Source organism: Ctenopharyngodon idella, chromosome 21 (assembly GCF_019924925.1).
Source record: "Ctenopharyngodon idella isolate HZGC_01 chromosome 21, HZGC01, whole genome shotgun sequence".
NCBI lineage: Eukaryota > Metazoa > Chordata > Actinopteri > Cypriniformes > Xenocyprididae > Ctenopharyngodon > Ctenopharyngodon idella.
This window is the reverse complement of record NC_067240.1, coordinates 6,983,252-7,011,074: the sequence shown is the minus strand read 5'-3', so window position 1 is coordinate 7,011,074 and position 27,823 is coordinate 6,983,252. Positions and strand designations below refer to the sequence as shown.

Below are 27,823 nucleotides of genomic sequence, written 5' to 3'. Positions count from 1 at the left end.
ACATACTTCTTCGATGTCTTGTGGCACCTATTTTACGTGCGAGTGTGTTCGAGAGTGTGTGTCTACATAAAGCAATAGTGCCCTTTGTGTGTGCATGTGTGTGGTGTTTTGAGCACTCAAACATTACCTTAAAGTGGCTCAACACAGTCCTCTGTGTGTGTGTGTGTGTGTGTGTGTGTATGTGTGGAGTGCTCTCTCATTATCTGTCCAAACTAAAGAGCATTCACCGGAGAGGCCGTGCCCTGCTCTTATTTACCGACACACGAAAACGAAAGGTTCCAAACAATATCGAATGGATTCCTTTATCCTCACAAGTGCTCGCCATCTCCTCCACCTTTGAATGTCCCCCCTTTTCAGATACCTGCACGGAAGAAGAAAAAAAAATAAAAAGAAGAGAAATTCACGACAAAAGGATATCCTCAACTTTCCTCAGCGGCCCCCTCGCAGAGATGGAGGGCCTAGTTTAAGACCTTTATTTGTGTAAAACCTCTCATTAACTCCGCTCATGCTGTCTCCCTCGGCCTGCTGTGGTTTAAGTAGTGCGCTTTGCAAAAAAGCTACCAATTAGTCACCCATCAGCTCCAATTAGAAGAGACAAAACCTGTATAAAGATAGCTCAACGAGAGCGGCCCAACACCGAGCTTTCAGCACAGGCTCCTTACCCGATGTACCCTCCTCACCTTGTTTCTCCTTCTCTAGTGTTGTCGAGATGGGAAGCCAGGCCTCCCAGGAGTCTCAGAAGGAGGGCTATTCAGCCCCATACCTGTTTACGGCTTCTAAAGCGTTCGGCTTGCACACAATCGGCCTTTGTCCTCCCGGTGCTTCCTTTAACTTAGGCCTCAACAAGAGCAAGCTTTCACTAGCACTCTCTTTCTTTCCGTGGAGTGAAGAGGGGGGGAAAAAAGAGAAAAACTGAGCTGAAGGAGTGGCTTTCGCCTCATTAAAATTGAATTTGCACTGTCCTGTAATTACATGGGAGGGCAACAATGTATTTCTTCCCCTCAATGAAGGTTTTTTGGGGCAGTTAATTTGGTGCTTGCATTTAATCTCTTAAAGGCATTAATTAGTGCGGAGTGAAACCCTAATTTCCTCCATCGTCGGAGCTGTTCGCCTGCAAGTTTTCCCTCCCGTTCTTCCAAAACGAGGCAGTGCGGGCAAGCGCCGTTAATAAAATTACCTCATTAATGACTTTTATTCCAGCACAGTGACTCATTCAGGATCTGCCATTAAGCATTAGCTTGATGCTGTTTGAACGGGGCCCGGGCAGGGGGCCCTGGGGAGGGGTCGCATTCACTTTCACTTGTGTTTTTGCCTTCATAGTGGGCAGTTCTAAATAATGAGGAAGGCAGCCAGTGAGATATAATTAGGAACAAGGGGGCACTTCAGCAAATATTTGAAATCTTTTAAGGCTGGCTCTTGTACACTGTCCATTAATTACTTCCAGATGGGATTTCGGAGAATATTTCTGGCTGAATAATGTCCTGTTCACCTCCTCCCCGCCCAGCCCCTCTTTCTCTAATCTTAAGATCTTGTTTGTTTCATGCAGCTTTTCTTTTTTGGTTAACAGTGCTGGTGTGTTAAATGTCACTGGCCCAAAATTAACTTTTTGGGCAAGAGAAAAACTTTCATTAATAACTTTATTAACACAACATTTCCAATTCTTAAAGGGACAGTCCACCCAAAAATTTAATTTCTGTCACCATTTATTCAACCTCATATCATTACACTGTAACAAAGAATTGTTGGTTTAACTTAAAGTAAGTTACCTGGTTGCCTTAAAATTTTGATTTCATTTTTTGAGTTAAAGGGTTAGTTCACCCAAAGATGAAAATTCTGTCATTAATTATTCACCCTCATGTCGTTCCACACCCGTAAGAATACAAATTAAGATATTTTTCATGAAATCCGAGAGGTATATGACTCACATTCGGACGTAAACACGAAAGCTCTGCTATGCGTTCACTGCGCCAACTGCATAACAGACTGACAGGGAAGAGGGAAAATTGTTGAATAAAGTTATTTTTGTTTTGTTTTTGCACACAAAGTATTCTTGTCACTTCATAACATTAAGGTTGAACCACTGTCACATCAACTGTTTTAACAATGTCTTTACCTTTCTGGACCTTGAAAGTGGTGGTTATATTGCTGTCTATGGACGGGTCCTCTCGGATTTCATCAAAAATATCTTAATTTGTGTTCTGAAGATGAATGAAGGTCTTACAGGTGTGGAACGACATGAAGGTGAGTAATTAATGACAGAATTTTCATTTTTGGGTGAACTAACCCTTTAATACTATGATGGCAATTGGTTTAATCAACAGAAACTCAAAATATTATGTTATCTGAACCACATTAATTATTTAAGTTGATTTGACAAAAGAAAAAATGTTGTGATAACAAATCATGAAAATATTTTTTTTTTACAGTGTACAATCTGTATGACTTATTTTGTTGAACTTAAAAAATGTACTTTGGAAAATGTCTCTCTCTTTTTTGTGTCTTAAGAAATTCAACAAAAAGTAGATAATTGAATGTTCATTTTTGGGTGAGCTATCCTTTAAATTGGGATTTTTAGTTTAAAATGGAGAAAGGTCCATTGCCATGTTTCAGTGATATTATTAGATGGTAATTTGATATAAGGGAGACGGGGGTTAGTTGTCACAGAGGAAGTTTTCACAAGTTTGGGGTCGGTAAGTCTCTTATGTTCATCAAAGCTGCATTTATTTGATAAAAATTACAGTAAAAATAGTAATATTGTGAAAGATTATTACAATTTTAAATAGTTGTTTTCAATTTGAATATATTTTAAAATGTAATTTATTTCGGTGATGGTAAAGCTGAATTTTCAGCATCATTACTTCAGTCTTCAGTGTCACATGATCCTTCAGAAATCATTCTAATATGCTGATTTGCTGCTCAAGAAACATTTCTTATTATTATCAATGTTGAAAACAGTTGTGCTGCTTAATATTTTTGTGGAAATTGTGATACATTTCCCCCCCCAGGATTCTTTCTACAGTCTTTACTGTCACTTTTGATCAATTTAATGCATCCTTACTGAATAAAATTATTAATTTCGTAAAAGAAAAAGAAAAGAAAAAAAACTTACTGAACCCAAATTTTTGAATGGTAGTGTATTTATAGTACAAAGTGAGCTAGACACCATCTTATTCAGGCTGGGAGACCGGTTAGACCAGCAAACCTCCTTAGTCTGGTTCAGCATTTCTGGGATATTTACTTCAGTGGAAACAGATCTAAACAGGGATGAACTTTAATTACAGCCAGGGGAACTGGGGCGCAAAACCTTTTAAAAGAGGGACATGGAAAGGGTGTCAGGCTTTTGAGAGAAGATAATTGGGACCAGATCTGAACATGGATTGATTTTTGGGGATTGTGCCACCTAGAAAGCATGTCAAGGCAATCCTGAATGAGCTTCGTTGTGCCAAATAACAATCATGAACAGGTTGTGATGGAAAGGGGGAGTTCATGTCAGCTACATCTCCATCCAAAGTAACCACCAGCTGTAAAATATAAAATTAGGAGCAGTTTTTAAGCAATTGCTTTTTGTCTGTGGCTTATTTTATGTATGATCCAAGCCTAAAGCAAATCAAGGAAAATAGTTCAGCCTGACTGAATGTGTTTAGAAAGGTGGCACGACAGGCAATAAACACTAATTTAAGCTGTCTCTATTGTCTATTTACAATACATACATTTCAGGACACTTATTAGATTTAATTGAGTGAAGTACTTGCAAAAGGCATTTTGTTATTAGGCCTACCACACGCTCCGCCTGATTATCTCATCAGGACGCGGGAAAAGAAGACACAACGAATAATGGTATTCAGTGACCTGTGCAGTCTTACAATTAAGTGATAATTTTACTTAGTGTCACAACAAATCAGTATGATAACTTTTCACCAATGTTCTTTTAAAAGTTTGTCATACTCATTTGCTGTACCACACGACGAAAGTCTGGAGTTTGTGTGTTGTTGCTGCCGCCATCTTGTGGACAACATCCACCTCACAGCATTCAGCGCTGCAGCACTGGAATACAACACTGCTGCCATCTAGTGGTAAAAATAAAATAAAATACTTCCACAATGAGAACACCTTAATGATTATATGAGAGTGATTATCTGTCTTTAAGATTAAATTTATGATTTAAATGTCAAAACAAAGAAATCAAGCTGTCTATTTACTTTTGTATCATTGTGTCTCACATATGTGTAATTGCTAAGTATTAAAGGTTTATATACATCAAGGAAATAAAAGTGCCTCATGTTACATCCATATATTAAATCATAAATTATGAAAACTGTAAATATACTGTAAGACAAAACTGCATAGAAAATATTGATGTGAATTTCTCACTACTTTTTTTTTTTTTTTTTTTTTTTTTTTGCAATTAAACTGTGTAATGTGGATCTATTTTTCATTCACAAATTGCAAAGGAGATCAAGTACCATAAAAACATAACACTTCTAATTCTTCTTCTTTAATAAAAGGTAATGTAAACTTAAACCAGCCATCTCCAAACTTTCATAATAATCTTTTCTCCTGGTCAAACCAAAATATTGTCTTTCCCTTCACATAGTACTCACAGCCTAAGTTGTTCTTTTCTCATTGGAAATGATGTTTTGATGAAGTCTGTATAACTGGCCTACAGGGTGAACTGGCCGCAGTTGTTGGCCGGTTACTTCAGACAGCTTCCCTACACGGGCCATTACTGAGCGGCTCTCACAGGGATCAGTACAATTTAACCATGAAATGAGGAGAGGAAAAAAAGTGTTAGAATCAGACGGGTGCCTGACTGTGGGAATGTGGGTATGAGGTCAGTCAAGCGTGTTTGAAACTGATTTACAAGCTTCAAATGGCAAAATTGACCACTGAATTAGCAGTTACATCAAATATAGGACAAGATTTTACATTGAGACAGGTTTTTGAAATAGCATCCAACCAAAATGTACAGAATACAACAGAGCACAATGAATACTGTATCCCACAATGCAATGCGGTTGACTTGACCTTCTGGTGTGATAGATGACCTAACAGCATCGTTTTCAACATCGATAATAACAATAAATGTTTTTTAAACAGCAAATCAAAAAAAATCAACACAAATGATTTCTAATGGCTGCTGAAAATTCAGCTTTGCCATCACAGGAATAAATTTTATTTTAAAATATATTAAAAGTTATTTTAAATTGTAATATTTCACAATTTTTGATTAAATAAATGCAGCATTGGTGAGCATAACAGACTTTTTTGTGACACCAAATTCTGAATGGTAATGTGTATTGTTATATTTAATTAATTATAATGTTTAATTATAATTTATAATATCATTTAATTTTGTATAAAATGTCTCAACTTAGAAGTCCAATTAAACAAGAAATCAAAAAAAGATATTAGATATTACCTCTGATTTATTTGTCACACTGGAAACAGAAGGTCAGGGTGACAGGCACCAACAACTCACTGGCATTCCACAGGGATTGGTATTCGGACCACTTTTATTTGACCTTGTGTTCCAGTTTTACAAGGCACTCAGGGTGTTTACAGACAGCCTGTCCCAGAGTTCCTTAGTCATGTCAACACCTATGGAAAATAGAACCTACAGAAGATGCAGAAGCAGCTATCCATGATCTTGTTTTCCTCAGAGATAAATGAGCGTACAAGAAGGTCAAATGACAATGGCGTTCCATAGCTGTGATCCGCTTCATGAACTGTGAGGGGAAATACAAAGAGAGAGTTGAGAAAACGGCAAAGTGTTTTATAGTTGAGCATAACAGAGAAAAACAGAGCTATTGGCCCCACTGCAAAATCTCAAAATGAAAACTCACACTGATTGGCTTCCATTATTGCGAAATCATGGGTGTGAACTGAGCGTCTGTTTTCATAATGCTGATTTGTTGGCCTGGATTTGAAGTGTGACGAAAAAGAGTAAACTCAAAGAAACATCTAAATTGGACTCTGCATGTATGTAGACAGAGTTCTGAATGTAGAAAGTTTGTTTTCATTGGCCATTTTCATAGAAGCTAAATAAATTTCCACAACGTGTGTGGTACTGATATTATCATGATAACAAGGGTTAATGGCGCGTGCATAAACACACAAATTTGGTCAAGTAAATGATATAAAAAGTAAAATATTGCAGTAGTTATATGTATTATATACACTACCATTCAAAATGGACTCAGTAAGATTTAAGTTTTTGAAAGAACCAAGGCTGGATTTATTTGATGAAAAATACAGTAAAAACAGTGATATTGTAAAATATTATTACAATTTAAAATAACTGTTTTCATTTTTAAAATGTAATTTATTCCTGTGATGGCAAAGCTCAGTTGTCAGCATCATACTCCAGTCTTTAGTGTCACATGATCCTTCAGAAATCATTCTAATATGCTGATTATTACTATTGTTATTAATATCATCATCATCATCAATGTTGAAAACAGTTGTGCTGTTTAATATTTTTGTGGAAACAGTGATATATTTTTTCAGGATTCTTTAGTAAATAGAAAAAAAAGCATTTATTTCTTTACTGCACTTTTGACCAATTGGATGTGTCCTTGCTGAATGAAAGTATTAATTTCTTTCAAATAATACTGGCCCAAAACTTACTGGCCCCAAACTTTTGAACAGTTGTGTATTGCATGTTCTATAGTTTTGCAATGCTTAATATTGGAAACAATTCTATGAATAAACATCTTACCTTTTCAGAACTTAAAACTCAGTGTGATTAAAAAAACAAAACAAACAAACATTTATTTTAAGAATTTTAAGAGATTCTTCTTAAGTGTGATCTTAAAACAATCTTAAGAAAAACATATTTTTGGAACTACAACATTTTCTTAACTTTTTTTTTTTTTTTTTTAAGCGGTTAACAGAAATGTTATTCTTAATGTTTAGTGAATCCGACCCCGAAAAAAGAGAACCACGGTATATGTCACCTATTAGTTATTTGGTAGACAAATGACACAATCAAAATGCCCAAATTACAAAAATGTACATCCTTTATGTTATAAAAATAGAAATTTCATACAATGAAATACATTCAGTCTTTTTTTCAGCGAGTATACAGTTAAATAGCAGTCATTCTGTGATATTTACACAATTCATTCTCTCTTTAATCAGTTATTTCTTTCAGTTCTGGCTCTGTTCGAGCCGAGGACAGTCTCAAATTGGCCAACCAGGATTGTTTAAGGTCCGGGGCAATTTCCTCTTTCTGGTGCTCTTCGGGGGGCTCTGGGGTTTGTAGTCTTCTCCGGAGCCGAAGTCTAGGCTTTCCTGAGAGTCCCTCCAATTGTCTGGGGCAGATGGGAAGTCCTCTCCTGAGGAGTGCAACGGTCTGCTGAACACTTTGTTCTGCAACTCTGCGATGTCATTACGAATGTCAGCCATCATGAGTAACAGGAAGTCAAAGGATCCTGGTGGGCCCTGAAAATGCAAACACACTCATCATCACATGAAATACCTTGTCGCTGGAGTTGTCCCAAAACATCAGGATTAATTGAAATGGGCATTTTCAACAAACTGTCTGTCTTTCTGTATGTCTAATTTTGTGAATTGTTCCTCCCTTCCTGTGGAGCTTGGACACTTCACGGATAGACAGGTGGACGAACAGACAGACAGACAGATGGATAGACAGATAGAGACAGACAGACAGATGGACAGACGGACGGACAGACAGATAAATAGAGACGGACAGACAGACAGACAGACACGGACAGACGGAGAAACAGACAGATGGATTGACGGACAGACAGACGGACAGAAAGAGAGAGACAGACAGACAGATGGACAGACAGATAGACGGACAGATGGACGGACAGACAGACATATAAATAGAGACAGACAGACAGACGGACAGACAGATAGACGGACAGACGGACGAACAGACAGACAGACAGATGGATAGACAGATAGAGACAGACAGACAGATGGACAGACGGACGGACAGACAGACAGATAAATAGAGACGGACAGACAGACAGATAGACGGACAGACAGACAGACAGACAGACAGACAGACAGACAGACGGAGAAACAGACAGATGGATTGACGGACAGACAGACGGACAGAAAGAGAGAGACAGACAGACAGACGGACAGATTGATGGACAGACAGATAGAGACAGACAGACGGACGGACGGACGGACAGACAGACATATAAATAGAGACAGACAGACAGACAGATGGATAGACAGACGGACAGACAGATAGAGACAGATGGACAGACAGACGGACAGACAGACAGATGGACAGACAGACGGACGGACAGACAGAGAGACAGACAGATGGACAGACAGATAAATAGAGACGGACAGACAGACAGACAGACGGACAGACAGACAGACAGACAGACAGACAGACAGAGACGGACAGACGGAGAAACAGACAGATGGATTGACGGACAGACAGACGGACGGACAGAAAGAGAGACAGACAGACAGACAGACAGACAGACAGACAGACAGACACACGGACAGACACACGGACAGACAGAGACGGACAGACGGAGAACAGACAGATGGATTGACGGACAGACAGATGGATTGACGGACAGACAGATGGACGGACCATATAAATAGAGACAGTACAGAAAGAGACAGACAGACAGACAGACGGACGGACGGACCGGACGGACAGACAGACAGACAGACAGAACGGACGGACGGACAGACAGACGGACGGATGGATTGACGGACAGACAGACGGACGACGGACAGAAAGAGAGAGACAGACAGACAGACGGACAGACAGACGGACAGACAGACGGACCAGGACAGATGGACAGACAGACGGATGGACGGACGGACAGATAGACGGACATATAAATAGAGACAGACAGACAGAAACAGACAGACGGACGGACAGACAGACAGACAGACGGACGGACAGACAGACGGACGGACGGACAGACAGACGGACGGACGGAGAAACAGACAGATGGATTGACGGACAGACAGACGGACGGACAGACAGACAGATGGACGGATAATTTTTTTTTTACTATTACTATGAATGCTATTACTGAGGGCATGGCACAGTTTGCAAGGGGTAGAGGGTTTTTTTTGTCTGTTTTCAAGAAAAATAAGTCTTCTAGACCTGATTTTGTGATAATCATACTAGGATGTCTGCTTTAGTACTTCGAGAGTGAGAGACAGACAGACAGATAGACATGTGAAAACTGATTAAAGGTAAGAGCGAGAGAGGCTACCACAGACAAATATATTTCAGACATAAGAACCATGAGAGAAAGTGCCATGATAAGAAGTTCTTACTGGAGGTCCGGAAGGGCCAGGAACCCCTCTCTCTCCCTAGAGAAACCAAAAAAATATTTGGGTTAGCAGGATTACAGTAAAGAAGCCATGAGAAGTCCAACGGGACAGTTATTGCCCGCTATCTCTCAGTAACACGATCACACGTGAGAAAACAAGCCATCGCTAGTCAAAATCAAAATCTCTACTCCATCGTTCAGCATCTCAAAAGTCAGCAAATGAATCACTACACAATGCAATTTAGCTGGTATATGAAACCAAAAGACAGCAATGGGTTTATTCAACATCAGAGTGTATATAAATGTTATCTTAGCACTATTTCTGCGCACCATTTGGAGCTGGTCTATAGCTCATTTGGGGTGAGGTATGGCAGTAGGTACCACAGAGACAGACGTTGTGAGATATTGACCCCTCTGTGGGGATTACGTAGGGTCAGGGTTCACGTAGAGGTAGTAAGCGGCCCAGATGTTTTTGATTTGTGAATACAAAACCAGAAAAACACACTAAACACACACACTATACGTGGATCAACCTTGAACCTCTCCACACACACACACATGTTGGAAAACAAACAAAAAGGAAAAGCGTGCTTATATAGCAGTTCACCTAAGGCCTGAAACATACTCTATATATACACTACCGGTCAAAAGTTTGGAATAATTATGATTTTTTTTTAAAAATGTTTTTGAAAGAAGTCTCTTATGCTCAACAAGGCTTCATTTTGTTTGATTAAAAATATAGTAAAACTATAATATTGTGAATTATTATTATTATTATTATTATTATTATATGTTTATATGATATAATATATGCTGATTTGCTGCTCAAGAAATTTTTTTTTTTTTTTTTTTTTTTTACAGTTGTGCTGCTTAATATTTTGTGGAAACCTTAATAGATTTTTTGGTTTGCTTATATGAATAGATTTAGATGAACATTTATTTAAAATAAAAATCTTTTGTAATATTATAAATGTCTTTACTGTCACTTTTGAATGGTAGTGTATTACAGTTTCCACAAAAATATTAAGCAACACTGAAACATTTAAATCGTAATAATATTAAACAATATTACTGTTCATAGTGCGAAAGGGATGTACAAAACCAGTGTTACTTTAAAGTCTGCAACAGTGAAGAATTTACTTCTAAAATCAGTTTTCTCTTGTACATCAATTACAGTCATGGTGGGACAATCAATCTTGTTTAGGTTACTTAAACTGTCGACATATTTATAGCTAGGTACCTGAATAATAGTATCCGGTTCAATGGCACAGAAATTTGAAGGCAAATGACATTTTACCACCAAATTTGCTTGCAATGTTTTGACCAAGCATTTGCTCATGTATTTGTGTAACCATAGAGAATTAAACTCTTTCTGATTGAATTTTGAGTTATTTTCAGTGGTTTTTAATGCAAAGTTTGTCTATAAACCAGTCTCCAAGCCTAGCATTGACGGCTTTAAGTGACCTACTTCAATTATACTGTAACATGAACAACCTTGTAATTTAGTTCCATAATAAGCACTATTATGCTTATTTTTAATATTGTTTGTAGACCATGAGCTAGCAGATCACGGTCTCAACAGCGGTTAGACTTGAGAGTAAACGGCAGTACTGTACTATTCTTGATTTAGATGTGCTGGCACCTTTAATACATCTATAGTTCACAAACTTTGACAGTTATATAATAGTATACAATGAAATGATAAAAATATGATATCAAAGCTTTTATATACCATGATTATCTGTGGTGTATTGTGAAATCCCTCAGTGTAATTATACTCAATATTTTGACTAATCATATTTGCCATTTCAAGACCGTAATAATCATGTTTTGACATTCTGAAATATCTGTAATTCGTCACGCAATCTATGATGTCATATTTTTGGACTTTGTTCATTGACCCAATGCCATCCAAGAGTTTATTTCATTAGTGATTGGTCACCATTGATCTTAAACATCTTTATCCTGTTTTTCCAAATATTTGCATTCCGCAGATGGAAAATAGCCCTTGGCCATGACTTTGAAAAGTGGTGGACAGAGATAAAGATAGATAGAAAACATACCGTACCTTCATGCCATCTCTGCCTGGAGCCCCGGGAGGACCCTACACACAAAACATTTTGATTAAACACACAACCACATATATTTATAAAAAATTATATATATGTGTAAAAGCATAGCAGATCTAGTCTGCCAAGACGAAAAACATTAACATTGCCATATTCAATAACATGCTAAAACTATTCCAGGAGATGTCATGATTGAAATATCTAGTTCAGTCATGAAACTCTAGAGGGTGCAGGCTGATAGGTCCTTTACATGCAATCGGCAAGCAGTCACATCATTACCGCATGGCACAAGCTGATTGGCCTCTGCTGATCCAGTAGCCAATGAGATTGCCCGCTCAACATTTAAATAGTCTGGTTCATTGTTTGCTGTAAGCTAGACATGCAGCACGCTATCAGAGTTCCTTTGAAACCCTACACCTTCCCCAGCTCCACCTGCCTAGATCTAGTCTATTTATGCAGCAGCAACAGCATATCTTACATGCTCACAGCCGCGTGTCTGTGTATCTATTAGCAAGTCCATAATTGCTCTGCAGCAGCAATCAACAGATCTTTTATCATAGTTTGTCAAATTTGCCCCTATTTGGGTGTGAGCAAAAACACGCCGTTTTTGTGTGTCCCTTTAAATGCAAATGAGCTGCTGCTCCCAGCCCCCTTTCCAGAAGAGGGCGGAGCTTTAACAGCTCACGCTTTGGTTGCTCAACAACAACAAAGATGGAGAATCTCACGCAGCCAAAATGACTATTGTCAGTAACGGTGTTCAGCCTTACTCAAATCGGAGTCGGACACTGATGGAGAGACTCAGGAAGAAGTTACAACTTTTTGAATGTATCTGGAAGTTTCTGAATGGTTAGTGGATAAATGTATGTAGTTGCTGTGGAATTGATTCAAACCCATCGACTAGCATGTGCCGTCATGTTAATCTTTTGTGCAAATCCAGCGTTGAATTGACCCTCATTTGTGAAGCAGTCCAGTGTAAAATGACAGCATGGTAACAACACTCTACTACAACAACTCTTCCTCTTCTCTAAAGCAGCCCAACATGGCCTCGCCCCCTTTTTGTTGCATGTTCTCGGGGGCAGTGTTTATGTAAATTTTGGGGTTTGTGATATCACCAACCCGGGAAGAAGCTTGTTGTAGTCCCTTACCATCCGTTTGTTGTAGTCCTTAAAAAGCAATTTCTGTAAAGGAAAATATCTCCCTTTGCATTGAACTTTGAGCGTTGTAACTTTGCAGATGTTGTTTATGCTAAAACAGCAACATTACACACTAACTAAAGTTAAAAAAGTGAAATCATAATCAAGGACCCTTTTAAAAGTTCATCAGTCTTCATAAAAAAGTTAAAGTCATCATAAAATAGCTTTTTATCTGAACAAACCCTTATGACAGTTAAAAGGCCAAAGTAAGGAGTCTCTGCAATCCAAGAAAGACATATTTAGATTCACCAAATTATAGATTTGATGGTCCTGTTCCATTCAACTCTCAAATATTTTCACACATCAAATAATGCTTGTCAAGATCTCTAGGGCAGATCTGAGCCACATTTGTACCAGAATGGAAAACATGATTCATTGATCTAAAAATACTGCATTGAATTCTGGGGTGATACGTGGGTGATTAGAGAGAGCTGTTTCTGGGCCAGCGGCAACGTCAACAGTTCTTTAGTAAAGACATAGAATACGTGCGTTCACGGATGGAGCAGTTGTGACAGACAGGGGAGTCCCGTGACTACACATGTAGGGTCTTGGACTTGTATTTATGCACATGTAACACACAACATTCAGACACAACTGGCGGCAGCTCCTTAGACAGCGTTTTCCAAGTACACTGTTCACAATTGCATTACTTCTCATTTATCAAATTAAAAAAAAGAAACTTTGAACAATCTCAAACTAAATTCATGTTATGAGCTACGACTCCTGAGCATTGAAAGGCTCATGTTTCTACATCCAGGATTCATAAATAATTACACAACTTCAGCAGTATTTTTCTTCATTGACAACTCATGCTTTAGTGATGTGGTCCAATGCATTAAAAGCAAAAGGTTGACTTTATCGGACGGGTTAACAGTCGGCCTCGAGAAGCACACGGGCCAAAGAAAGCAACTCATGTGCAGTAACGCAGTCAGCCTTTTCTCTGTTATTGCCATTATCATTTGTCAACATCCAGTGGTAGGATGTATGTTGTGTTTTGGCATATTGAAAAATGTACTAAGAAACTACGAAAGGCTTGGCACACAACCAGCTTTTTTGGTCAGAAATATATCAACCAACTATCAAAAAGGATGGGGGATCAAACATGAATAAGGAGGACAGACAAGAACAAAAAGGGAAAAAAAAAAAAAAAAAAAAAAAAAAAAAGGATGAAAGTGATTCCTGTTACCCGTCCTAGTTTCCACCCCACCTGCAAAGACGCCCCCCTTCAGAGAGTCAGAGGTCGGCCAGCTGAAGGTCAGGGGGTTTAGGGGACACGTGTTCAAACGCTAGCCCAGGCGGAGGTGACCCAGCTAGGCATGAGTCGATAGCACAATCCGGACAGCTGAAAATCTGCTGCTTTATTGGAGCTAACATGTGTAAACTTAAAGCTAGTTTATTTAAATTAAAAATGAAATAAAATTTTAAATTAAATTAAATATTAATATATTTATATAAACATTTTATTATATAATATACATTATACATTATATATAACAGTAATATTATACATTATAGACTTAATTTAAATTAATATTAAATAAATGAATAAAATACATGGAAATAGTTAATTATTTTAATATTAATTTTAATTATTACATTAATGTTATACATTACTAAATATATTTATATTTAATTTTATTTTTTGCTTAAGTTAAATAAAGTAGGGACATATGAAGTGTCAAAGTGACACCGAAAAAGTATGGATGTGGTTTTAATTAATTTAAATTAAGTTAAATTACCATTGAAACTAAATAAAATATTGATATATGTACTAAAAATATAGTTAAATAATAAATATAATATAATTTTTACATAATATTTATTATATATTACATATTTATTAAAAAATAAAATATTAAAATTATTACAATTAATATTAAAATAATTGAATAAGAATAAATGTATAATTCAAAAATATATTTACACCCTCAATCAATTGTGTTTTTTTTCTTTGATATCTGGCACAGATATTATTGCATACATGTGAACAACAAAAAGTAAATGTATAAACATCATATATGCTCAACAATGCAGAATTTGCATAGCAACACCTTGGCAACCACCCATCATGTTGGAAACTGTATGCATGAGCAACCACCACTCACATAAAGTATATACAATGTTGTTGATTTGTACTCTAATAATAATATTCTTTTGAATGAATGATGGGATGTTACTGCAAAGCAATGTTTTGAAATTGGGACTGTGTATATAATTTTTTTGGCAGGGTCAGTTTGATAATGGCACAGTGATTAACAAGAAAAAATTAAATAGTACTTCATGTCAAAGAAAAGTGTGTCTTGGCGCGGTATTAAATGTAAACAGTCTGTAATGCCTTAAGAGAATTTAAATGGTCAGGACATAAAAACGGGTATGTGTCAAAATACTGGATCTGGCCATTAGGACTTACTGTGTAATAGTGTGATAAAGTCACACACAATCTCTTCCATGTAAATCTAGATTTGTCTCAAGCAGATTCAACAGTGAAAAGCAGGATATTTTGTTGCAATCTCATTGGTCCAAAATTCAACACTACATATGCTGGAAGTCCAAAGTTTTTTTAAATGATTTTAGTGCAAAAACAAAACAGATCCTGCACCTGCTGATCCAGTTTCAGTCTTACAAGACTGTTGAAACTATTAAGAGCCTCCCGTAAAAGCAAACATGAAGTGGAACTGCATCCAAAAACAAAGAATTCCATGGCTACGAGAGCTCAAATCTGATTATGTCCCAAATGAGACCAGACATTACAGATTTAGAGTTCATGACCTTAGAGTAAAAATATTTCAACTACAAATGCATCTTAAGTGTACAAAGAAAACATTCAGTGACATTTCCATGTCAACAGCATACCGAATTGCTCAGTAGATCTACAAATATTCGCGGTCACGAACTTAAGACATTGTCTCCAGAGGCTAGATACACACATGCCGCAAAGTGATGATTCGGCTGAAAAGGTTAACATTAGAAAGCCTGCTGTGATTCACAGCGTTTGTAATTTAAGTGTGAAAAAGTGTGTGTGTGTGTGTGTGTGTGTGTGTGTGAGATGATAATTCATTATGTTCGTCAGTCTGGGGAAGAATGTGTGAAAGAGTAATGAGGGTTAACAGTCTGTAACAGGAAGTGTAAAGTGTGTCACCGTCGACAGCACCCACAGGTCAGCGAGCTATAACACCATCATGCTGTGTCTAAAATGAAGCTTGGCTCAATAAATCTACAAATGCTAAAAGTGAAAAATGAAGAAATTAGGATCAAGTACAACTAGCAATTAGGAAGTTACTCAGCATCTTAAGAATGTAAGTGTAATGTGATGTTTATAATCTTCACTCCAGGGGTGCTGAATCCTAATCCTGGAGGCCTAACTTCCAGCAGAGGTTATGTCTAAATGCCTGATCCCACCAAGTCAAGAATTGCAGCACTAAGAACATGCGTCACATGATTTCTAACACAACAACGCATCTCTATGAACTCCAGTGTTTTACATATAGTGTAAAAAATTATTAAATGAATTCTGCCTTATTGGGACAATAAAGCCGTCCCTACACATTAGACACTTTATTTCCACTTTTCGTGAGGCGACTGTTGCAAGGGAAAAGTAATATTTTGCAGATATTGTTTACTTTCATGTCATTTAGCTTCTTCAGGTGTGAACAGGCCTTTCCTTAAGGTCTCAAGGGTTTATTTAAAGGGTTAGTTCACCCAAAAATGAAAATTCTGTGATTAATTACACACCCGTAAGTCCTTCATTCATCTTCAGAACACAAATTAAGATATTTTTGATGAAATCCGAGAGCTCTCTGACCCCTCCATAGACAGCAATTTAAAAAACACTTTCAGAAAAGTAGTAAAGACATCGTTAAAATAGTTAACGTGACTGCAGTGGTTCAACCTCAATGTTATGAAGCGACGAGAATACTTTTTGTGCGCAAAAACAAAACAAAAATAATGACTTTATTCAACAATTTCTTCTCTTCCCTGTCATTCTCCTATGCTGTTGATGTAGTAAACACAGTGCAGCACTAAAGAATAAAGTCATTATTTTTGTGAGGCTGATTAATTAATGACAGAATTTTCATTTTTGGGTGAACTAACACTTTAACAATGACAGGTCTGTGTGTTTAAAGGAGGGCTAGTACTAAACCTCAGTAGGAAAGTAGATGTCCATGAGAAGGATTGAGCACCCCTGAATACATTCCTTGAACTTGCTTTAGTAGATCTTTTAGCTAGTCATAATAAATGTGGACACCCAACTAGACTCAAGTTCAAGAATGTAAGCCACAGGCCACCCGGATGTCACAAAATAGATGCTGAGCCAAACCAAGTTATCTTAATAGAGCTTAATGGTGAGGCAGAGACAAATGGCAATGAAAAACAACACCACTGCTCTGTGTGCTAAGCAAAACAGACAGCATCAAGAAACATCAAGATTAAATGGAGTAGTGCAATCAGATTGTGTGCTTATGCTAGACTAATTATTATGATTATATATGCAGTAAAATGAAATAGTGCACATTAGTCCTTAAATCAGACACTTTACGATACTAATTAAATTACAGCTGATAATACATGGTTTGTGAGGTTTCTAAGGCTACGTTCAGTATGTAGGCAAAAAGTGCCCCCCCCCCATAATAACACTGTGAACAGCACAAACCACATGGAATCTGATCATTTCGATTCTGATTTGGGCCACTTCCATACGTGGTCCTAAACCAGATACATGTTTTGCAGTGCAACCTCAGTCTGAACAGTCATATCGAAATTCACGCGACTTTTACGTCACTCTAGGCCAACATTCGTCACAGTTCTGCGCTGATGCAAGCCACTCCACAGATTTTTCATACTGGCAGTCGTTTGGTCACTCAGTGAATTTGGAAGATAGCAGTGAAGTCAGTCAGTTGAAGGACCGTGCGCTGTTATATTATGATGACAGCTCTATACAAGAAAAACGTTGCTCTCTTTCTCCTCATCCTCGTCTACATCCTCCTTATCGCCTGCGCACAAATTCACTGGCTTCAGCGGCACATTCACCTTATAAATGCAGTGTGAACGTAGCCAGGTTACATATGAGGATTGATACGTACCATTGGGCCACGTCGTCCCTGTTTAATATGAGACAGGTCCGGTGAGGGTCCAATAGGCCCCATGTTGCCTCTGGGACCAGGCAAACCTTGTGGCCCCATCTGTCCTGGGGGGCCAGGGGAACCTTTGGGTCCTGGGCTCCCTGAGAGAAACATAAAAAGTGACAGGTTTAAAGAAGAAAGGCTTTAGGAAGACAGATGACATGAATGGAGAAAATAAACACCACATAACTGTCACCACCTGTTTTGAGCATTGACATGAAAATGCATCTGAACTTAAAGGGTTGTAATTTGTGAATGCTTTGTAATACAGACCTAAGGTTCATCTTTTTTTTGTTTAAAGGATTAGTTTACTTCAGGCGATGTCGGACGATTTTTTAAGTTGGATGGAGTTTGATCGATTTTGAAAATAAGATGGAGTTTTTCGCCCTACCGTGGTACGTCACGCGTGACCTTTCCAACGTGATTACATCATTTTTTTTTTTTTTTTAAATAACTGATCGTTTCGCTAGATAAGACCCTTATTCCTCGGCTGGGATGGTGTAGAGCCCTTTGAAGCTGCATTGAAACTACAATTTGGACCTTCAACCCGTTGGTAGCCGTTGAAGTCCACTATATGGAGAAAAATCCTGGAATCAATGTCTTCTCAAAAACCACGATTTCTTGTCGACTGAAGAATGAAAGACATGGGGGGGGGAGTGAATTCTGAAGTGAACTAATCCTTTAAGAAGACACTCAGTAGATTACTGCACGAGTGAAAGCACTTCAAAAATGAATTAGAGGAAAAAAAAAGTTATAGAAGTTTAAATTTACTGTAAAGCAAATGTACTGTACTAAACATTTTTTATTTTATACAAAATATATATTTTACTCTAAAATTGCAATAAAATAAAAGCCATACATCTAACCAAGTTGTGTTCCAAATTTGAATTTCACAAAAATTGAAGTTCCCATGAGATTTTGTTTAGGCGTTGTAAAAAAAAAAAAAAAAAAAAAAAAAAAAAAAAAAAAATAGCCACCAGGTGACACCCACATTCCATTGAATGATTTTGATACATTCTCCTGTAACAAATTAATACATTTCTGTCAAAATATCACTTTTATCACAAAACAGTCACCAAATATGGAACCTAGAGTCTCAGACCTTTCCAACGATATGCTTTTTGTCAAGATTAGAAAAAGTTAAAATCAATTTTGTAATACGAAACATGACAACGCCCACTGGGGGGAAGGAGCCCGCTAAAAGGGTTTAAGGTACCGTTTCCATGGTAATGCAATGTCCAATTTCAAAACGGTTTTCACGGGATAAATTTTGAATGTTTAAGCTTTCGAATGATACCTAATTAATGATGATTACTAAAATATGTGATAGGAAAAATGGCAAGCGTCCTGCTAGCGAGACGGTGACAGTTAAGGGGTTAACAAAGCTCACCTGCAGGCCCAGGTGGCCCTGGAGGTCCAGGTAAAAATGAGTGTGTCATCAACATCTTTTCATTGGTCATCTGCTTATTGACCTCTGTGTTGCTTGGCAACAAGGCAATCTGAGGAAAGGAGAGTTAAAACACAGATCATCCGGGGTCTTGCGGTTTTCTTGCACTACAGGACTAGAAAAGACAGAACAGAAACACGACATACACTATATTTTTGGTTCTGAAGCTCAACAGAACCAAAAACGCAAGACTTACAGTTAGTTTTACAGGAAAGAAGCCCATAAATATAAATAAAAGTCATTAATTGCGCTCTCTCTCTCATGCTGATCCAAATCCAAAATGTGGTTATTTCTTTTCTGTGAAAAAACTTCAATAAAAAAAATCTTCATGCTGCCCTAAAATGAAATGAAATAAAATGAAAATAATTAAAATTTAAAAAAGATAAAATAAAAATGAAATATAAAACAAAGAAAAAAAAAATGGATGGATGGATGAGATATAGAGAACAAGCCATATGGAATACTTTTGTTTTTAATTGTATGGTGATTTTTGACAGACATGCCACTATGGATGATAGTTGTATGGAAAAGAACTATATTAAGATTATGTAACAATATGACGGTGAGTAAATTTAGTCAAACTATTCCTTCAAGCAAACGACTAAGGATTTTACGATCACGTGATATCAATTACACTACCTGTCAAAAGTTTGGAAACATTACAATTTTATTTGTGTGTGAAAAAAGTCTCTTCTGCTCCATTTATTTAATCAAATAATACAGTAAAAACTGTATACAGTAACATAAAACTATGAAATATTATTACAATTTAAAATAACTGTTTTCTTTTTTAATACATTCAACATGAACATGCAATCTGATCTATAAACTGTAACATCTGTGTACATGCCATTTGCAAAAACAGGAAGTCCCTGAATTATTCAGGTTGGTGCATGGACTGAGATCAGTGCCTGTCTTTTACAAGCATTCTTTGTGGAGTATTTCACTTCAAAGAACTGGAGGCTGTCTGGGTGAACTGGAAGTATCCATTACCTGCTAACCTCTGAGCTCTGGACATCAGTACACACACACACACACACACACACACACACACACACACACACACACACCTTTGAGGTCTCGCCACACACAGTAGATACAGCCCTAGGCCTAGGGCATAAATCTGCGTAAGTGTCTGTGTCCAGCCCTTTGCAAGCAATTTAAATCTCATTTGTCATTGTTTCTGGTTTTGATTTGTGTCGGGTTCCTTGGACTGCACATATTTCAATTCTGAGAGCCAATATCAACCACTTATGATGGCGTGAGAGATTAGCAGCATTATGTGCCGTGAAGAACAGTCCATTTTGCAAGAAAAGATCTGCAGTTGAATTAAAACACTACAACTCTGATTCAAAACCTAGTGAATATTGCAATCTGCTGCCTAAATAAGCTACCTTCAAAGGCACCATCCTAACAGTCATGTCACACAGGTTTGGAACAACTTGAGGGTGAGTAAATGATGACAAAACATGAACTATCCCTTTAAACACAATATTCTGAACAGGAAAATATACATTTTGAATTTAATGTATTATATTGGTACTGTTCAGTATTGAATTACATACCAGCCACAAACTTTTGAATGGTAGTGTATGATTTTTTTCTCTTATGCTTACCAAGGCGGCATTTATTTAATCAAAAATACAGTATTAGCAGTAATATATTGTGAAATATTTTTCAATTTAAAATAACTGTTTTCTATTTTGATATATTTTAAAATATAATTTATTTCTGTGATGGCAAAGCTGAATTTTCAGTATCATTACTCCAGTCTTCAGTGTCACATGATCCTTCAGAAATCATTCTAATATGCTGATTTGCTGCTCAAGAAACATTTCTTATTATTATCAATGTTAAAAACAGTTGTGCTGCATAGTATGTTTCGGGAAACTGATATATTTTTATCAGGATTCTGGAAAGTTTAAAAAAAAAAAAAAAAAAAAAAAAAAAAAAGTACTTTTCTTGAATTGAAAAGAAATCTTTTGTTAAATTATGTCTTTAATCACTTTAATGTCACTTTTGGTCAAATTAATGCATCCTTGCTGAATAAAAGTATTAAATTATTAAAGAAAGCAATAGAGGAGAAGTTACAACAACAGTCAGAAAAACCATTTGTAACAATCATATCAATGTTTTTACATCACCTTCTCATAGAACCATACGTCTTGCCTCACTCTTACCAGTTCACCACTTTTTTTTACTCTCAAACCTTTCCCTCATAGTCTGTTGGACCACACGCCGTGAGCTATATATCACGCCGTGACCATGAGGGTGCTGAGTGGATTTGTTGACAGTCTCGCTTTGACTGCAGAACACAGACTCTGCGCCCTCAGCCTGTCTAAACCGCATCACTGCGTTCAACGTGATTTACTAGCCTGCAGCAAGGACAGACATAAGTCACACTACCAGATCGCTCAGCTGTTTGGGCCAAGTTTTATCACTCTTTATTTCACCTATAAAGTCACCAACACATCCCTAAAGACCTGTATAACCTGACTCTGACTTGCTCGTGAAATATTGGCAGGTAGGTTCTTGTTGGGTCGACTCAAGTATACGGATGAGGACATGCATATAAAAAAAATCTGCTGCTTGTTTTAATGAATAAGCCCCGCAGGTGAAACTGGAATAGTGTACCTTCTGTTTGAGTTGGAGAACGGTCATTTTCATCTGATGGAAGTCTTCACATGTGGCCGAGCACGTTCCCTCTTTCATGACGTTGTCTGACTTCTCAAACAGCGGAGCTGCAAAGAGATAACATGCATGTGGAATTTAAGGAAGGCTGTTGAACAAAACCAAAAGCAACAAGCTCAGTGAAAAGAATCCATCCATGATGGCAGACGAGTTGAGAGAACTGTTGATTATACACATTTCATGAAATAAAAAAGTTCTCATTGAAAGTAGTTCAAACTCTTTGAAAAAAAATTACTGTTTTACCCAATTTCTGTGCATGTATTTTTATGCTTAGAGCATTGCACCATTAGCTTAGCAATATGCTAACTGTCGAGCCTTGTGAAAAAGTACACTTAAGCATACTTTTAAAATTAGTTATCATGTAAATAATCTACTTTAAAGAATATACTAAGTGCAAACTGAATTAAAAGTAAAATTAAGTAAAAATGTATTATAATTTACATTTACAGTATATTAAATGCAATTAACGGGACTTGAATATGGTAAAAGCGATACTGCCGATTGTGCTGAAAAGCATTTATGGTGAACTAAAATATACATTAATTTAATTTCTATTGAAACTTGTACACTGTAAAAAAGATTTGTTGGTTTAACTTAAAAAAGTAAGTTACCTGATTGCCTTAAAATTTTGAGTTCATTGAAATTAAAAATTTGAGATACAATGATTGGTTTAATCAACAGAATTAATTTTACAATGATTGGTTTAACAACAGAAACTCGAGATATTGTATGCACCACATTAATTATCTAAGTTGATATGACAAAAGAAAAAAAAAGTTGTGATAAATCATGAAAATAATTTTTTTACAGTGTGTCATATAATATATTTTTTATTTTTCATATAATTATACATTTTTTAATGAAATTACAATTTAGTATATTTAAAATATATTAACATTAAATGCAATATCAAATAACACTATAGTCACAAGTATAATCAAGTACTTTACATGTGCTTTGTATGTTAGTCAACCGATCAAAATAACTACTTTAAAGCATGAAAAAGCTTATTAAAACAATGATCAAATAATGTACTTTAAAGTAAAGCTTTTAATTTGATATTATTACAAAGTGTGCTTACTGTAAGTGTGTTACAAAACAGTCAGGAAACACTATTTTCAGGTACACTTAAGTGGCCTTTTTTAATTATTATATTTTTTAAAAATATGTGCTTCTACAGTTTTTTAAAAATATTTTTAAGATTTGAAGTATACAACAAGTGCGCATTTAATAAGCACACTTCCTTTTCACAAGGAGAATCTCCAATTTGTAGCACGTACAGCTGCTGCCTATGTAAAGTGTTCTAAATCAATAACTTTTGAGATTCTGTTTCAGTTAGTATCTTATTTAGGCAGTAGACAACAAGGTAGCTCACTAGCTTTTGGGACAGAGCTAATGGTGCCATAAACTTATAAGAGATATCTTAAGTCTTGCTCAAGGTCATAATAGAGGCTCACTCTTTACAGGCATCATCAGAAATGTACTAGCTCATGCCAATTCTGTCCGCTGAGTCATATCACAATCTCCAACAGCTTAGTTTGACTCATAGCTGATAACCTCATCTGATCCACACACTGTAATCTCAGTGCTCTGAAATTCTCAGAATTCCTTTTTTGTACATCTGGATTATTGCATCCCCGAATGCCCCAAAAGGTCATCTCGTTTTGCACTCAAACTGACCCAAAAGAGAGGAAACAGCACACAGGAAACTCTGACAGACAAAAAAGCCAAAAAGATAGATGGACAGAGGAGTGGAGAGGAGGAAGTGATTGATGCTAATGCTAACCGCTAGCTGGTGTCCCAAGTCATTAACCGCGATGGGTCAGTGGACTTCCTGCAGGGAGGCAGGAAGCAATGTCTTATAAATGTGTCAAGCCAGAAGAGGCTGCAGAATGGATTTCTTTGTAAATAGTGAGGTGATTAAGAGTTAAGCCATATCTGAAATGAAATTAGGATGTTCTTGGTTCATAGCCAAAGCCAGGAACAGGAACATGTTGCAAACCTGCAAAATTCTAAGTTAAAGGGTTAGTTTACTCAAAAATGAAATTTCTGTCATTAATTACTCACCCTCATGCCATTCCAGACCTTCGTTCATCTTCAGAACACAAATTAAGATATTTTTGATGAAATCCAAAAGGTTTTTTAATCCCCCATAGAAAGCAATGTAATTACAAGTCATTCAAGATCCAGAAAAGTAGTAAAGACATCGTTAAAATAATCCACGTGACTACAACTTAATGTTATGAAGTGACGAGAATACTTTTTGTGCGCAAAAACAAAACAAAAATAACTTTATTCAAGAATCTTTTCTCTTCTGTGTCATTCTCATATGCTGTTTACGTTCAGCGCTTCCAGGTTCTACGTCAGAATGCCGGCTCATGATTGGCCGATGCTGTTCATGTGAGCACCACGACGCATGCGTGTGATGCTGAAGCAGGATTTTTGCCAGCCAATACTGAGTTGGCGTTCTGACGTAGAACCTGGAATCGCTGAACTTAAACAGCATAGGAGAATGACGAGAGAGACAAATTTGTTGATTGAAGTCATTATTTTTGTTTTGTTTTTGCGCACAAAAAGTATTCTTGTCTTGTTGAACCACTGTAGTCACATAGACTATTTTAACGATGTCCTTACTACTTTTCTGGATCAGTGAACAGTTTGGGGCCTTTAACAAATCCAACAAATGGGTCCCAAAAAAAGTTTGACAAACCCCAATGTACAGAAGAAAAGAAGAAAGCCAAAGACCAAAAGAGAGAGCAAGGAAGCTAAAAGATTAAAGACAACCATGGTCCCAGAGCATACACTCACCTCTCTCGCCCTTGGTGCATGTTTTCCCATCGTCCTCTAGGTAGAAGCCTCTCTCGCACTCACACCGGTAGCTGCCGGGGGTGTTCACACAGATCTGTGAGCACACCGTCTCGTTATTGTTGGCACATTCATCAATGTCTGACGCAAGAACAGAGAGTCAAAGTGTGAGGGATGGAAAGTTGGCAAAGCGCAAACGATGTGATATTCACTCCTCGGGCACTATGGAACGCTTCTGTGAGATCCGCCGGAGAAACAAAATTTGACTCCAATCAAATCAACAATTCAGCAGTCAGGGAGGTCAGACCCTTTAAGAAAAACTCAAGCTGATATTAAAGAGACATTGAGAAATCAAGCCCCATGAACTAAAAACAACCTATAGAGGGCACTAACATCTTCATACTGTTAAATATTCCAGATCAAACAGGTACAATTTCAAAACATCCTAATCAAATTAGTTTTCAGTCACTAAGTTGTCAGTCTTCTTTTGAAAAACAAATTTTACTGCAGCTATTGTTATAATAAATATGTGATATGGTAAAATGCACTATTGAAGTTCTATATAGAACTTTAAATGGTTCTTTCAGGCACTTCATATCATGGGATCATCAATTTAGATCATTTTAATTAAATTTTAATTGTAATTAAATTATGAATTAAACAGCTTGTAAACATACTTTATCGCTAGAAAAAAAATGAAATAACCGTTAAACATGAAAGTATTATGCAATCATTTAAGAAATTTCTCCTTATATAGAACCTCTTTGGCATAAAGTGTTCTTTAAAATTGAGTCAAGAACCTTAGGGTTCTATATAGAACCCCATTGAAACTTTTTTCCCCTAAGAGTGTGGTATTAGCGTTCATGGGTGTCAAAATAAATTAAAATGATAAAGCTTTTGAAAATTAGAAGAAGATGCCCTATTATTATTTATTTATTATAATTTTGCAGTTTAAGAATGTATATAATAACAATAAAATAAAAATGAAATGGATATATGTACATTATAGTCTCAAAAAATATATAAAAGGAACAGGAACATGTTGCACACATGCAAATGCAAAGTTAACTTGCTAATGAGAAATTTTAATGGTCATAAATATTTATATTATTAAATAATTATATTTAAATTTCAATATTTATATTACACATGTCAAATGCAATATAAATTAGGGGTGTGACGAGATCTCGTGCCACGATCTTGCGATATTAAAATGTGACGAGATTTCTCATCGAGGTGAAAAGCTGTCTCGTAATATCACCATGATGGACAATGAGGATGAAATTAGCATAGAATATGCCACTGCTGTCGTTTTGATTTTTTTTATAGAAATAAAAAACATTTAATTCAGTTGTACAACGCTCGCTTCAATTGTAAACTATTGTAAATGTTTGCTCTGCTCATCCAGCACGAGCTGCAAAGTCGCACACAGTGCAGCAGGAATCAGAGTTCACTGATCATGCAACGAGAGTAAGGCGAGATGACTGACAAGACCATGGCGGAGGATTTGTTGCACAACAGAGCCTAAGCGTCTGATAAATGTCTTATCTTGTAGAATGAATGCTCAGCACTGCCGCTCCCTATACACAGAGTTTGCGCGATTGCGAATTCGAAAGCGAAAGTAAAACGCAAACTCCCTGATATGTGCAAATTAGGCTACATACAATAGCCTGTCTCCCAATATCAAACCTATCTTAGGCTGGGCTGTGTAGTTGTAACCATCTCTTAGCTCTGGTCTCTTATTAGGTTTTTACAGCAGAAAAAAAAAAAAAAAAAAAAAAGTAAAAATACTAAAATGGGTATATAACCATCTCAAATAAAAAATAAAGATAAAAAAAGAAAATGACAGTTTTCTTTGCATACACCTTTCACATATGTCAGAGACAAAGATCAAATGGTATCACATTCACCTTTTCTTGTTTATGATTGATGCATTCATACCTGTGCAGCATTTGCAGTGTAAAAACTGTGAATTATTTTTTGCAACATTTCAATTAATGCCAAACTCAGTCATATCTGTATTTGAATATACTCAAACAAGTATAATTTTCTCAATTTATTCATAAGAATATGAGTAAAATCTTACCCAGGCAGTACGGTTTCTCACGGTTTCTATGTCTTTCCCGGTCATAGCGATACCCAGAGTAACAGGTGCACACCACACGGCCAAAATGATCGGTACACTGCTGTTCACACGGAGCGCCGGCACACACATCATAGTCTGCATATACAAACAAACAAACAAATATAAACACAACAAGAGAGGAAAGCACAGGGTTATAAACATCAAACCTAGCTTTAAAACAAAACCCACAGTATCGTTGCAATTTCCGGAAATCATATGCAAATGTGCTAATTCAAATGTCTTTTCCCATTACAATTTTAATGTAATAGTAAAAAGAAAACACTGTGGTCTAGGAAGCCAGTACTGCAAGTTCCAGCCCAAGAATTCTCCCATCTTTTCCTTATTCCACGATTTCTCCTAGAAGAGCCAAACCATCTCAGGCACAGCATGGAGCACCATGTGAGTCAGGGAAATATGTGTCCATTCTCAACTGGTACTTTATGTGTTTCTCATCAGTGGAGAGGGGGCAGGTAAGGACACCAGTGAACATAAACAGCATAAAAAAAGAAAAAAGACTTTAAAAACAAGCTGTAGACTGTCTCAAAGGACCGTTCCAGAGACCACTATACACCCTCTTAATGTGGCAGGACGAACCGCAGAACGCAGACAATATAATTGCACGCTTTTATTTGACAGTTACGAGTCAAAACTTGTTAGTGGTTTGAACCCCTCAACCAAAGAACGAGAAGTATATTACTGCATTCATAAGCTAATATACAGACCTGTTCCCACTATAAAAATACACGCGAGGTAATCAAGATATCCTTACTGGTTGGGAAAACTCTGCCAAGCTTTTTAAGGTGTGCTGGAAATGTTAAAACAACAGTAAAAGCACCAGCTGAGTTGTTTCCAAAAGGAATGATTTTGTTTAGAACACTAATGGGAGATGAGGGAAAACGCGTCCAGAAATATCAGAGCAAATTTAGCCCAGAGGAGTCTAGTAGAGAGAGAGAGAGTGAGAGAGAGAGATGGGGGAGGGTGTGTCTTACCTTCTGGAATACACTGCCCCAGCACAAACTTAAAACCTTCACAGCACTTCTTTCTAAAAGAGAGAAGAAATTACAGAATTTTTTAAAACATTTAATG

At 36.9% G+C, this 27,823-nt stretch overlaps 1 protein-coding gene across 1 annotated transcript in view; it reads right to left on the bottom strand.

Annotated features, from left to right (window-relative positions):
* Positions 1-7,001: 7,001 nt before the first annotated feature.
* Positions 7,002-27,823, bottom strand: part of LOC127504322 (collagen and calcium-binding EGF domain-containing protein 1-like) — a 64,878-nt gene continuing 44,056 nt past the window's right edge. The window contains exons 4-12 of the mRNA XM_051878872.1: positions 27,727-27,779; positions 26,699-26,833; positions 24,616-24,753; positions 21,751-21,857; positions 19,060-19,168; positions 17,631-17,770; positions 11,356-11,391; positions 9,292-9,327; positions 7,002-7,443 (exon numbers count right to left, since the gene is read on the bottom strand). Coding sequence (XP_051734832.1) covers positions 7,183-7,443; positions 9,292-9,327; positions 11,356-11,391; positions 17,631-17,770; positions 19,060-19,168; positions 21,751-21,857; positions 24,616-24,753; positions 26,699-26,833; positions 27,727-27,779 — 1,015 coding nt within the window. The 3' untranslated portion in view covers positions 7,002-7,182. The remainder of the gene's footprint in view (positions 7,444-9,291; positions 9,328-11,355; positions 11,392-17,630; positions 17,771-19,059; positions 19,169-21,750; positions 21,858-24,615; positions 24,754-26,698; positions 26,834-27,726; positions 27,780-27,823) is intronic.